This window comes from Excalfactoria chinensis, chromosome 8, assembly GCF_039878825.1.
Source record: "Excalfactoria chinensis isolate bCotChi1 chromosome 8, bCotChi1.hap2, whole genome shotgun sequence".
Classification (NCBI taxonomy): domain Eukaryota; kingdom Metazoa; phylum Chordata; class Aves; order Galliformes; family Phasianidae; genus Excalfactoria; species Excalfactoria chinensis.
The window spans coordinates 27,953,565-27,968,312 of record NC_092832.1 but is presented as its reverse complement, the minus strand read 5'-3'; the positions used below and the strand labels follow the sequence as shown (position 1 = coordinate 27,968,312).

The following is a 14,748-nucleotide window of genomic DNA, read 5'->3' as shown; positions in this document are numbered from 1 at the left end:
ATCTCTCCACAAAGTCTTTTTTTCACTTTCTGTAGAGCTTTTTTTGGTTGCACTAAGTGAGGTCAAGCAGCTGGATAAGAATTCTGTGCACAGATGGGGGTGATTTCAAATAGGCTTTATTTCTTAGTTTCACTGTTGTTTTTCCATTCATAACCTGCTTTCAATGCAGATAAGATGTATCGAGTCATCATCTCAAGACACTGCAAAATTTGATACCAGTTTTGAAGGACACACTGAGGATGTTTATAAACATCTTGCAGTGAAGGCAGGACCTTAACATCTTGAATGTGATTTAGCATAAGACTTAAAAAATAGTAAGTGCAGATGCAAATATGTGTGTAGTGCATTCAGATGTGAGAAGTTTGGTGTTTTCAAAGGGTTGTATTAGACACCTTATTTTTAAAAAGTGTTCCTTTCTGTTCCTAGGCGTTGTACAGATGTTATTTGCTGTGTAATCTTCATAGTTGTCATTCTGGGTTACATTGCATTAGGAATTGTAGGTAAGTAAACACAGGTACAGTATACAGTAGTGCATTCTCACGCCAAGGATAAGCAACTTTGTGAATGTTATTACTTCTAACTGGCATGTCCATTCTGCTTATATCTACATAAAGCTTTCAGGTCAATAAACAGTGCCTCGCCTAGAATCAAATTGTGAATTAACATTCAGTGTCTGTCATAATTAGAGAGAAGGTCAAAAACATGTATTTACTGATGTAAAATTTGAAATGAAATGTGTCAAAAGAAATTGATTTGATAATTTTACAATCATAGTAACTGTTGTGGAAAAATCTTTCATTTGACGTTAATCTGATAGGAAAAGTTAGAACTAAATGCTTTGGTATTTAAGAGGGTTTTTGTTCTGAAGATTTCCATAAGAACATAGGTAAGCAGTGAGTAGGGAAGGAAGAGTGATAACTTCATTTAGTGTGGGATCCAGAGTTGTTTTGCATTAGGACATTTATTAATCAGTAATACTCATTTTGTGTGAGAAAACTGTATAAATGCATATGTGTGAAAGGACAAATAATACTATAAAAATTAATGTGTGTCTGCATGTTTGCCTTAACTCCTTCAGTTTACTTGTAAAACATCATTTTGACTGTGCCTTAGATATAAGAAAAGATGTTAGTTTTCCCCACTATTCTGTAGTATCATTTTTTGTTCAGTACAGAGAAGTGATTGCATGGTCTTAATTCTTGGGGATATCTGAAAGCTGTTTGGATATGGTCCTAGGCAACCTGTTCTAGGTGTCTGTGCTGTTGTTCTCTTTCCGTCTGATTGTCTGATCTTCATTGATGCTCTGTCCTTCTGTCAGCATTCAAACATAAAGCCAAAACAGAAGGAGCTGGACTCAGATCAGGGGAACCTTTGTTGTTTTCCTTCAGGTACAAATGCTTTAGTGGCTGATGGCCTGCCTTTGTGCAGACAGGCAATGTTCTGGAGAGCTAGTATCTGGACAAACAGAAATGAACTGTCTAGCTGCATAGTGTTCTTGTGCTATGAAGTCTTGGCTTCGTTTCTGTTACTATATAAACCTCTCAACTCTTTGGCTAGAACTTTGTCAACTTCATATGTGCTGATTCCAAGGAACCATATAGTATATATTGAAGTAAATAACAGTTTTCTGGATGAGGTGTGAGGCAGTGAATTAGTCATGTTCACTGCTCTGCATGTGTAGGAGTTTCCTATTGTATGCAAAACATCTGAACAGCCTTCTTTTGCTGCTAACCTTATGAAATGTTGGTTAGAAACCAGGTTAGTTAGAAACCTATTCCCAGGACAGATACCAAATTTGTAGCTGGTTTCTTTTTCTTTGTTTCTTACAGAGAAGATCCAAATTCTCAATCTAGAAACATTTATCTCGGCTCCAAATCCAGATCCACATGGCCCCCGCTTTTCAAGTTTTCTAATGCAGTGCTTCAGCTATTCTTTTTACACTGATTTATTTTGAAGTAGGTGTGATCAGCTTTGGCTCAACTCCATGAATCAGCCCTGTACAAAATGCACGCATGAAAATAAATGATACGTTAAGAAAAAATTGATAATAGATCAGTTTTTAGTCATGAATTATGGCTAACGGATTATCATAGAGACAATTGAAAGTTTGTTTCTGCAGTTTCTTGGATATGCATCGGTAATTACCTGGATTCCCACCTAATCTGTTTTAAGAAATAAGCTACAAATATAGATTTATCACTGCTTACGTGATTGGAAATCTGAATCAAATTATGTCCTTGATATTGTATGCGCAGCTCATGTAGGCTTCAGCTGTATGCTCAGCATAAGGACTACCCTTTTGAAAATACATAGTAGAGGGAATGAGACTGATAATAAAAACAGATTTGCAGCTAATTTTTAAACACCACAGGATGCCGCTCTTCTAATGACATTTTCTCTGTTACGGAGTTGTCCAGAATCTGCAACCAGTGGTATAGTTCCAGAGTATAAAAAAAGAGGAGTGTATATTTATATGATATACACAGGCAACAGCTCTTTTCCTATATTGTCCGCATGTATTAGCTCCACTTCCGTAAAAGGACTGTCAGAACTGCTGCTCTACTGAAAATGAAATTGTGGTGTCATAATTACTGCTCTGAGGGTCAATGCAATTGTATAATATGGTTCTGCTATTCTTTCATTTTCTATTTTCATCTTCTTTTTGTTTGTGCCAGTACTTGAACTGCAGCCTTATGAGCATTAGAACATGCTTGGAAAAAAAAATCATATATGATTAGATTCCATTTAATTTAGTGTTTGATAGTTGTCAACAATGCAGCACAACACACAAAACAGGGTGCTGCTCTGTCAGGTCAGTTCTTGTGATAACCTTCTTCCCCCTGTTGAATTAGATACTGATTTTTTTACTACCTAGTTCAGTAAAAAACAACTGTGTTGATCACATGGATCCTTTTACTGTCATTGTTCTCAGTTTGCAAAGAAAGTGTCAGAGGAGTAGGTTCATTAATCCTGATGGCTAAGCCTTGGCACAGACAATTAACAAAGCTGCATATTTACTCTTCTGCTGGTAATTCTCCTTCTCTTTTTGCTGTAGAGTTAATCTAATGCTGATGTTCTATAGCAGACTAACGTGGGTTTTTTTTAGTTCTACTCTGGATTTTAGCTTACAGGCAGCTATGTCCACCTGGCAGCTGGTCCCAGTGGTGTAATTTCACAGAGAAAGTGTGCTAAATTACTTTTAAAAAATTAAATCATTTTATGTATTGCTTGATTAAAAACAAGACTGAAGCCTCGGGCACGCAGGACAGGTACTGCTGAGCAAGAGAAGTTTTAGACACTTGATAATAGCAAAGCAGTCTAAATAGAAATTCTATTGAGAAGTAACTTTGGCTCTGATGTGGTGAAGTTTGTCTCCACTGATTTCTGTTTAGATCGTGATTAAAAAAAATAACGTGATCAAATGAGAAAAATAATGTGCCAAGCAAAAGTTAGTTAAAAACAAAGAATTGAGAGCTGGAAAAACACTGGTGTATAAGAATCATTTAACAGCAGACAAATAAGGCCTTTTTGGATCTGTATAGGAGCTTAGTCCATTTGGCACCAGTCTTTTAAGTACGTGAAAAACAGTCATCTCCAAGTAGAAGAAAAACCCCCTATTGTCTAAGTCACAACAGAAGTATACATGACATAACCAACAGAATCAATGCAGTTATCAGAGAGCTGTCTGCTTTCTGATGTCACACGCTTATGTGTAATTGAGTTGTCTGATACCTTCTAAATTTTCCCATTAGCCAGTGTGAATGAAATGACTGAAATTTAATGAATGAAAATTTTGATGGAGTTTAACATCAGTGAAGAACTTCAATTTTCTGTGAGTATCAGTATACCACAGTTAATCTGAAATGTATTCAGTCTGGATATTCAGAAATTAATTGATACCAAGCAGCAAAGTAATTTACAAACTCTAAAACACGGGCAAACTAATGTGTGTTAAAATGTACTAGAGGATTCATACTGGTAACCGAAAACCATTCAGGGTGGGAGGTAGCATTACAGATTCTCTCTTGGTAGACAGTCCTACAACTACCTGCAAGTCACCATATATATGTTGTATATCCTTCCCAAATATTCCAATAAATTTGCATTCTCTCTTGTGTAGGTAGTCTCCTCTGCACATACAATGAGTGTTAGTGTAAGCACAGTTATTCTCACCAGAACATCCTTGAAGAAAATTATAGCTTCCTAATGGGTTAAATTTGATGCTGCAAAGCGGAGAGAAAATGGGGTAGTTACAGAGAAGCAAATTTAAGATGATGTGTGTAGGTCATAGCCTGAAGTTTATGCTATGGGAGATCTTCACTTTCAGTATGTTCTGCAAGAGTGGGAAGGGAGGGACTAAAATCTTTGTAATGCTTGAAATATTTTACATATAATACAGTCTCGAGAGGTTGGAAGAGGATCAGTGGACATTTTTTACACTTCTTTAGCAACCTGATTTTAGGAGGTTGATTCAGGGTATTGATAAGGAAGCATATTCTATATATTCTGCTTTCAGATGATACTTCAAAAAATGAAGCTTCTGTTACTTAAAGGCAGATCAGCAGCTAGTAGTCAGTAACTGGCTAGTCATAAAAGGAAATTAGTCAGATGTGCATTGTGTAACTTAGAAATGATGATACTAGTGGTAATAAATGGTATGTGCTTCATTCTCAGAAGAAAATAACAATGCAGGTGAAAATGTCTTGAAAAAGAAGGCTTGTTTTAAATTGGAGGAAGGAAGTTTGAAAAGTTCAACATAAACTTCTTTTCCCATTCAGGCCTATGGTTCATACTAGCTATATCTGTAATGGAAAGTTGCCAGATACAGAACTAATAACTGAAAAAACAGATAATTTTGTAAGTGAGAGGGAATACTTGGATTTTAAAAAGCACAAATGTTGTCCATTAAATTCAATCACAACTGCTGTATTTCTGTCATACTTGGGTAATACCATTGATTTCAGTACAGTGGCGGTTGTTTGTGAATACTCTCTTTTGACTGCTTCGTCAAGTCCCCGTTTCTCTGTGGCTGTAAGCCAACAGAACTTTTGCAGTACCTCCTCTTTCACCTTTTGAAAACTGTTATTTTTCTTTAAAGTCCATTACCTAGTATTTTGGATCCCCGACTCAGATATGTTTGCCCTGAAGATAAAAGGTGGACTGACTTGCTTTGTTACTGATTCATCTGTATTGTAGTTCAGTTAGTTTGTTTTGTATTGTTGCTTCTTATCAGGTAATGTACAAACCAATATCCTTCAGTGGCCATCATCAAAAATTGAAATGGTTCTAGAGAGGTGAATTTCAGTTATTACCATTACTGCTGTACACTTAACTATAATGTTAAAATATGTGTATATTTGCAGCTTGGGTACATGGCGATCCCAGGAAAGTGATTTATCCAACTGACAGCTATGGGCAGTTCTGTGGTCAGAAGGACACCTTCAATGAGTGAGTACTAAATCTGAACACCCATCTTTATGGCTCACACACTATGAGTGAAAAATGAAATTTCAAATCCTCTGTCTGCAAGTGGTTCTTGAGCAAAGTAGGAGAGACATCAACACTTGAGACCCTCTTACTGCATTTATTCCAAATGAAGATCAGAAATAGATTAGTTGCTCAGAGGAAATCTAACCACAAATTATTACTGTAGTGCAGTTGTTATCATTCGGAGAATATTTTTAGTTAAGTATGAGTGTAACTAAGATTGCATCACTGATAGCATTGGAAGTGGCTAGCTGGCTCATCTAAATGCAAAGGTTAGGGGAGTTCTATCTGTCTTGGGGTAAGAGTAGTCTCTAGAGCATTGCAGTTTCTTGGTTCACTTCAGCATGCAACAAATGCCATAGAAGAAAGCATAGTAAAACTCTTTAATTTATTCTGCCACTTATCTAGTGTATGTAAAGGGGAGACTGTGTGGTCAGGCAGCTATAGCCATACTTTTCTTGGGGGTATCAGCCCAGTATTTACTTATCTAATTTTCCTATTATTTTATCTTTGGACTTTTGGAAATTAGGATGTCACATCATTGTTTTCTCTAAAAATCTAAGAGTGTCTAATGAGAAAAGAATTAAGAAGTATTTTTACTGTTTCCCTCTCCCTTTCAGAAAGTAATCATTAGGTACTTCTCATGCCCTTGCTGACTACATGATGTTGGAAATTGTGCGGGAATCAAAACAAAAGCTACTATTTGATAATAGCTCTTGTTTGCTTCTTTATTTTCCCATTTAATTTTCTGGGGGAAAAAAAATGAAACTACTGCCCAAAGGACAGTTCAAAAGGAAAGAAGGAGAAGTGGATAGAGGAAGAGCTAATACTTACTCTCAAATTCTTCACAGAAGAAACAGACTAGGCTCTGTAAGAAGACAAAATCTGTTCCATCTTCTGACTATGATTCCATGTAGCAGTTGTTGGCAAAGGCCATAAGAGTCCTCTTTCTCTATGAAGAGAGTTGTGATGCTGTGTATATGTTCCATGACACTGCACACTCTTGCCTGCCGTTCACCCACCCCTCCATGTGTCGTTGTCCCCTCTGTAGTCCAGTGGCCAAATATGTTTGGGGATCTGAGACACACAGCATCTGTTCATGGAGTGTGACAAGTAGCCAGATCATTCTGTCTGATTCTTGTCACCCACTCACATTCCCAATTTCTCTTTGTTATGCAAGTCTTCAGTTATTTCTTAGGACTTAATTTCCAGTTTGTATGCAGAAATGTCCCTGTCATCGCCAGGGGACAATACAGGCACTGAGGATGCATTTTGGCATTTGTTTGCCATGTTGAGGATGTTTTTTATAAAAAAATTTATGTCAAAAGTTACATAATAAAATTTACTGTACAGACAGGATTGTTCATGGCAGCATTAAGGCCTGCTGGAAGGCACCTCTAAACGAATCCCTCTGGTCTGAAAAAGTGGAGATATAGAATGTGATTGAATGTCCTATGTGGATACCATATGCAGTGAGAAATGCTAACTCACAGTGATGATTTTTCAAAGTCCCTGTAAGCTTAATCTGATTATGCTGTCATGAGAATCTCTTGTAGTTCACTTTGTGCCTCCCTGTAAGCCATCCATTAATCTCCATGTAATCTCTAAGCCTGTTTGACTTCTACAGGACATACTTGCAATAATGAAATACAATACAATTTCTCTATAAAGGACACAGATTTATTCTTTTGTTACCTATATGTTTAATCTTTATTTTCTGCTGTTCATATCAGCAATTTAAAAAAACCAAAAAGAACACACACACAAAAATTGGGAATCTGCCTATTGGAGAAAGATGACATTTAGGTCCATTTTATTCTTTTTATTTCAAGAATTAGTACTTAATGAATTACTTGCCAGTACGTGTGTTTTGTTAAACAGCACATAGTAGAACATACCCCACTAAAAAGAGGTGTACATTCTAAAATGTCAGGCAGTTGAGCTGATCTCATTTTTAAAGGGAGCTTGAAAATGAGTATATGAAAGTGAAATATAATTGTTATATATATACAGGGGGATATAATGGTCTTGAAGATCTAGCCAGATTGAGAAGCTGGTAGAATTCCAGTGCTAATCAGTGTATGTGTTCTAGACTGGCGGATACTCTGGAAAAATATGACAATAGCAACCTGGTTACTCCAAGAGCATTTTGGTTTTGATGTAACCATCCTCCTCCCCAGGCAAAACTCATCTGGGTTTCCACAGTTCATGTCAGTGATGTCTCAGTGTGTATCAGCTCAGGTGCAGCTGTATTGTGTTCTCTTGCACAGCTGAGGCCTCAGGGTATATGTACATTGTTATGTCCCGTGGGGGACTGTGTAATCCTGGCACAGCTAGCTGACTTTGAAGTCATATAAAAAGGGCAGGATTTCTGGTATGCCATCCTCATTAGAGATAGCTGATAATTGTTTTGAGATACAAAATTTTAACAACGTGTTTTGATCACTTTAAACAGTAGGTGTTTAAAACCAGCAATCTTGGAGTTGTCATTTCTCAAAAAATCCAAATGGAGGAGGCCCACAAAGCAGGGCCTCAAGGCCCCAGTTTCCTGGAGCTGTTAATCATAGGGATTGTTGTGCACAAACCCCTTAGACTGTCCTTTATTTATATCACAGGAGAGTTAGGAGCATTATTGTAAGATGCTATTATTGTTCTGCTTCCTGGCTAGCTGCTTTCAGTTTCCATCCATGAAAAGCTTATGATTTTGATACCACCTTCTGATAAGTGAAACAATCAGCTTTTACAATGTAGAGTTTGTTGATAGTAATTTTGTGTGCAGCACATACACAGTATGTTCTGTACAAGCAAAGGGACCACACTGTTTTGCAGATATGTTTTACCAGATAGTTTTGCACTTCTTAGAGGCATGATTGAGACACTGTGTAACAGTAGTTAGGATTGTTTTAACTTAAACCCTTGCTGTGGAAAAACTGCTCAAAATTAGTATTCTTTAGACGAAAACTTCTGGTTTAAAACATATCTTGGTATAGAACGTTCTGTATCTGTGGTTTTCTTTTTTTTTTTTTTTTTTCCTTGTGTTTGTGTTACGACTTCAAAATAATAGAATTAAAATACCAATGTATGCTAGAAATTTTGGTATGGTAGGATATGTAAGCGCCTATACTTAAAACATTAATTATCTTATATCCACTTCCCTAGGAACAAGACCATTTTGTTTTACTTTAACTTTCTGAAATGTGCCAGTCCTGTAGTGTTAATTAACCTGCAGTGCCCTACAACACAGGTGAGTGAAATACAGAGATATTTTCCCTGCCTTGTAGACATGATGCCTAAGAACTAGACATACGTTCGTTTGGATTTTTAAAGTACTGTTCATATCCAGCTAAATGCCATCCAATTGTTTTATAGATTATATATGGAGAATAAAATATCTGCATTCTGTTATGATCAGAAGAAAATAAATGGAAACATATCAGATTGTGTATTTTAGGTCAGAACTGAAAAAAAGTCTAGTTTAATACAGCAGCTTGTTACTCATTAATTTATTGCAGGCAACTGTCCAATAGTAGTAAGTGTATACAAAAAATCATTTTAATTGACAGCTAGGGTTTTCCAGACTGGGCATGTACAAGAAAATGTGTGTATCCCCAGTGACAGCAGTGTCTGGGTGTGGTTAGATTGTATGGCACTTCAAAAACTGAAGAAAGCTTGTTTTAGACTAATGTCAAAATTTGTAATCTCCCTTAACTGTGCTGCAACTTATTGTGAAGCTGTGAAATAACTCCAGTTACTGAACTTATTGTCCTGGTTTGCTGAGCAATTGTACAAACAGTTATGTCAGTTAATCTTGGAAAGCAACAAATTATGGCCTGAGGTAGGTTGGAGAAGTTAGGGGCAGGACTGCTCTGATCCACCCTTGCTACCAGAGTATTTGTACTATGTAAATAAACAACAGATTCTAGTTTGGTCTCAGTCATCTTGAGAATGTTTGGTGAAATACAGTGTTACTTTGGATGAGAACTGTTTGTGGTGGCCAGTTTACTGATTCGAGATGTTAATTGTCAGTTTGTTTCGCTGTCTTTGAAAAGTGGTTCTCATTCCAGCTTGTCATTTCTCCTGATCCCTATTCATGCTAGATCTGTCTTGCCTATTTACTGTGACTGTGCAGATCATTTGACACAGCTGAGATGATGGAAATCTCTGGCAAGGGAGAGCAAGAGTCCTCTTAACTCTGTTCAGTTGTTTTCAGATGGAAACTTTATCAGCAGCAGATTTGTTTTTGGAGTTTGGAATTTCCCTCTACCCACACTCAAGACATGGAAACTGTTACTTGGTTACTGCAACAATTCAACCTGTTCAGAAATACTGAGGTCATTGTTTGGGAGCTGACTGGTACGATATTCAAGCTGGCAGTGGTCATGGATCAGGAAAGATGAAACACTTTGTTGAAACACAGTTTGAGGGAGAGTGGGTAGTTACTTTATTTCAGACATCTCCAAAGCAGAGTATGTTCCTAATTCTGTTTGCTGCTGAGGAGGTTTAATTCCCTGTTTGGTTTTTTTGTTTGGTTTTTGGGCTTTTTTGTAAAAATGCTGAAGGCGAGGCTGGATGTGACTCTGGGTAGCCTGGTCTAGTGGTTGGTGACCCTGCCCAGGATGGGGGGGTTGAATCTGGGTGGTCTTTGAGGTCCTTTTCAACCCAGGCCATTTTATGATTCTATCGTTCTATTATCCAGAGAACAGGCTTCTAAAAGAGGCTGAAATTTTCTAAGATGAACTTCAAACTATCACACAGTATGTAGCAACACTGTAGAGGTCAGAACAGCTGTACGCTTGTATGATTGCAGTGACCAGGAAAGCCTTCAGAGTCTATGTGTTGAGACAACTTCTTCATAGAATCATAGAACCTTAACATGACCCCAGAAGACCAGTTTTCTCAAAGAGTCTTGTCCTTCTCGATTACATAATCAGAGCCTCCTGAGAGAATGTATTCATCATAACGAAGTCTTCACTCAATTTCATAGTATCATCATAGTATCATGGTATCGTGCGAGTTGGAAGGGACCTTAGAGATCATCAAGTCCAACTCCCGGGATTCGAGCCCTCTAGTGTAGCAGAGCAGCACTTGTACCACTTGCGCCACAAGGGGGATTCGAACCCGGGCCCTCCAGTGTTGCAAGAGGTGTTTCTAACATTTATTTCTGTTATAAATTTGCTTGTGATGCTCCGTGTGTTAAAAATTTTGTCCCTGGCATATAAATTCCACTTTCTCTTTAACTGAAAGAGTTTCATCATTTGTCAGTAGTAAAACATTGCTGTTGTTTGAGTGACATACTATGGACATATATTTAACTGAAGAACCTGTATGTCGGATAGAGTGGTTTTAGTTGCTTGAGGTGTTTTTAATAAAGTTCTTCTTATAAATGTAATAGAAAGGAATGCAGTGTGTCCTGAGAAAATAGCTGTGTCAGCACCTTGCTCGTGTAGCTATTAGAAGGCATCCAGAGGAATGCTAAGAAGGTGGGGAAGGGTCTGGAGAGCAGGGCATGTGAGTAGTGGCTAAGGTCCTTGTTTTGTTTCATGCAGAGCAGACTGAGGAGAAGCTTCATGGCTGCCTGCAGATCCTTTCAGGAAGGCAGGGGCAGTGCTGAGCTGTACTTTCTGTTGACAGCAACAGTACCTGAGAGAATGGCATGGAGCTGTGTCGGGGTGGGGTCAGGTAGGGGTTAGAGAAATGTTCTGCCCCATAGGGTGGTGGATGTGAAACAGCTCCCCAGGGCACTGGGCACAGCCCTGAGCTGCTGGAGCTCAAGGAATGTTGGGACACCACTCTCAGACATATGGTTCGGAGTTTGTGTGGTACTGTTTGGAACTGGGGACTGGACTCAGTGATCCCTGTGGGTCTCTTCCTACTTGAGATATTCAATGATTCTATGTCTTGTTTGTTTTTTTGCAGCTTTGTGTCTCAAAGTGCCCAGACAGGTTTGCAACCTACATTGATGTTCAAGCTTCCTACAGATATAGGCCAGATCAGTGGAATTACTTCAAGCAGTACTGCAAACCTGGTTTTAATAATCCTCGCAAGGTGTGTATGTATCAAAAGGTGATGGGATACATTTATTCTTCAGGCAATGCGTAATATGCCTGCATATACTACATTGGAGCTTTAGATTATTCCAGTATCACCATATTAGGAGTACTTCCATGTATATTCCATATATTCCATATATGGACTCTCATATTATGAATGTTTCTTGTAGTTCTACCAGTCAGATTCAGGAAGGTGGCTACAAAGCCCAGTTTGGGACATTTTTTCAGACTGGTGAGAAATGAAAGACATCTGCCCAGGGAGGTGGTGGAGTCACCAACCCTGGGGGTGTTCAAGGAACGATTAGATGTTGTGTTGATGGACATGGTTTAGTGGGAGCTATTGGTAATAGGTGAGCGGTTGGACTGGATGATCTTTTAGGTCTTTTCCAACCTGAGTGATTCTGCGATTCTATCTTGTTATTCTGCTGTGTATTCAGCATTCCTATTTTTCCCCTTTTTAGTCTGTTGCTCAAGTCCTACGTGATGAAGATTGTCCTTCGATGATCATTCCAAGCAGGCCTTGTGAGTTCTTCTACTTCTTACACAATTTTACTTACACTTACACTTTACTTACACTTACACTTTACTTACACTTCTTAGACAATTTTTGGTATTCACAGTAAAGCACAACTCAGATCTGAAAAATGTTTTGCAGCAAGGTTTCTAGGTCTGTTATCTGTTAGTGACCGTCAATCATTTTTAAAGTTTAAAAGTATACAAGGTTTTTTTTTTTTCTAACTGCTGTTTGTGAACATTCAGCACGTGCTCTGGTCAAGCTGAGCATTTTCTTCCTCATGAATCACCACTAATACTGAAAAAATTTACAATTCTAGTTAAGCACATGGGCAAGCAACTCCATTTGCTTCAAGAAAATATAATGTACAAACAATTGTATGAACAGCTGTTAAAGTTCAGAGTGTACTTGAGCCTAATTACAGTGCATCTCAATTTTCACTCATAATGCTGGCTCTGTAAGGCATATAGATTAGTAATAAAGAGGCCAGAAGATATTTTGTCCCTACAGTTAGCAGGTATTACTGATCTCAGGTTTGGTCCCAGCTGCAGGGGTGTAATACCAAGGGTATCTGTCACTGCATGAAAATGAGATACTGCTGTTTGTTTTTCTGTGTAGACATTGTGTAAACCAGGGGCAGGTGTTTAAAACAAACAAACAAACAAAAAAAAACCCTTAAAAAACGCTAGTGCAGAATTGTTATGTAAAATGCAGCTGTGTGATCTGCTTTCCTCTTCCAAATGAAAACCTGAACATTTTGCAGGAAAGAGCCAGGAAACAAAGCAGAGTATGTGCTTATCTCTCCTCTTCTCTCTCTTTTATAATTCCCTCCTCCTTTAATCTAACTAATAGTTTCTGTAATTTTTTCCATTGCCTCCTCTCCAAGAATATCTAGTGACAGTAACTGCTATTGCAGATCAGCTGGCATACAAGGCACCGATGCTTGCTCTAATATTTTGGTTTGGGTCTTAATACCATTAGTGACCAGTGATGTTGAGTCTGTCCCTGGAGACTGGTTTGATTACTGCCATGTAAGTGACATATTTCAGATGCTGTAGTACTTATAAGCTGCCAAGATACTGGCAGAGTAATTCAACTCTACAGATACTACTACTGTTTTTTGATACCACCTAGACTCTCCAGTTGAAATCAATGTTTCCATTATGCCTGAACTTATACAAACATAGCACAAGAAGTTCCACAGTATAAAAAATATCATATTGTATATATTGACTCTTCCAAGATCTTTCGAAGCCAACATATCAATTGTTTTTCACTTGATGATCTATTGATAGAATTAAATTGAAATAAATTTGTTAGAATTTGTTGCATCTGCTTTTAGAGGATGAAAGTGGAGCTTGTCATGAAATGTAATGTGTATGCTTTTTTTTTTTGGTATTTTGAATAGTTCTTAAGAGATGCTTCCCAGACTTCTCCACAAAGAACGGTGTCCTAACCGTGGCAAACCAGACTACCTTCAAAGATGGAAAAGGGAAAACAAGAAATGTAACTGATCTCAGGGAAGCTGCGAAGTAGGTTCTACCATTCTTTACTGCTCATTTGTTGCATTCTGAGATTGTGAAATAACTTAGGCTGAAGATGACCAGGAAAGATTAGCTATTAGTCAGTGTCTTTGTGCCTGTGCAAGTGCACAGTTTCAGTAAGGGAAACTAACACCGTGGAATACAGAAATGAGCAGGGAACTAAAAGGTTTTAGTTTGATTGTCTCAAAGTAATTGTCAATTTTTAAATCATTTTGGCTTTTTTTTTTTTTTTTCCTAGCCAAAGAAATAAAGAAAAGCACTAAAGAAAGTTGAAGAAGGCTAAAAATGAAACCCTAATGTTCTGTGCCATTTCCTGTGCTTAACCTTTCTGCTAACATGGGGTGTCCTAGTACTACAGGCATTTAATCTCAGAAGAGTGCTCCTGTTTTTAATGTGTCTAATGATCAAAAAGTGGTGTATGATAACATGTCCCTTGCAGATGGACTTTCCTGGAGTCACAACTGATGTCTTTGAGTACATGCTTAACAATACATGCTTTTCTTGTGATGTAAATTATTAGCACTTACAGAGTTTTTTAAATAAAGCTGTATCAGGAGATGTGTAGATTATTTTTGCTAAAGTTTTTTGAAGGTTTTTAACTTAGAATCTTCTTTGACATACCTAAGATTGATAATGGCTTACTTAAAGAACTGAAGCTGAGTAATACTAATAGTCCTATTACTAGCAATGATATTTCAAATTCGTTTTCTGGGGCTATCTGTTGTTTAAATAAATTCTGCTTGTCTACCTAACTCAGCCTTCTTTTGGGTTTGTCTTTTTTCAGTGGTATCAACAATGTCCTGGATGCAAGATCAGTTGGAATGAAAATTTTTGAAGACTATGCCATTTCTTGGTATTGGATACTAATGTAAGATTTTAATGAGTAATTGTAAATTTTCCAAAGCCACTTTGGAGTGTGAAGAAGTTGAAAAAATAGATCATGTATGTGTTTGTTGCCAATTCTGCCTTTAAACTCAAGGAGCAACTGTAACTTCCTTTCATCACATCATAGTAATGTTATGATTTTGTACATGAAAGGATAGCACAGCACACATGCGTAGAATGTCAGTTGATTTGGAATCAGTTTTTATTATCTTACCAGGAAAAACAGGAGGTGACATCTTGTAATGCAAGAACAATCTGTGGTAATTCT

At 37.6% G+C, this 14,748-nt stretch overlaps 1 protein-coding gene across 1 annotated transcript in view; it reads left to right on the top strand.

The window, feature by feature from the left end:
- The window catches only part of SLC44A5 (solute carrier family 44 member 5), a 53,192-nt gene that overhangs the window by 15,745 nt on the left and 22,699 nt on the right, over nucleotides 1-14,748 (top strand). Inside the window, exons 3-9 of the mRNA XM_072343052.1 lie at nucleotides 427-500; nucleotides 5,364-5,448; nucleotides 8,647-8,731; nucleotides 11,404-11,532; nucleotides 11,999-12,059; nucleotides 13,460-13,583; nucleotides 14,380-14,463. Of these exons, the coding sequence (XP_072199153.1) occupies nucleotides 427-500; nucleotides 5,364-5,448; nucleotides 8,647-8,731; nucleotides 11,404-11,532; nucleotides 11,999-12,059; nucleotides 13,460-13,583; nucleotides 14,380-14,463 (642 nt within the window). The remainder of the gene's footprint in view (nucleotides 1-426; nucleotides 501-5,363; nucleotides 5,449-8,646; nucleotides 8,732-11,403; nucleotides 11,533-11,998; nucleotides 12,060-13,459; nucleotides 13,584-14,379; nucleotides 14,464-14,748) is intronic.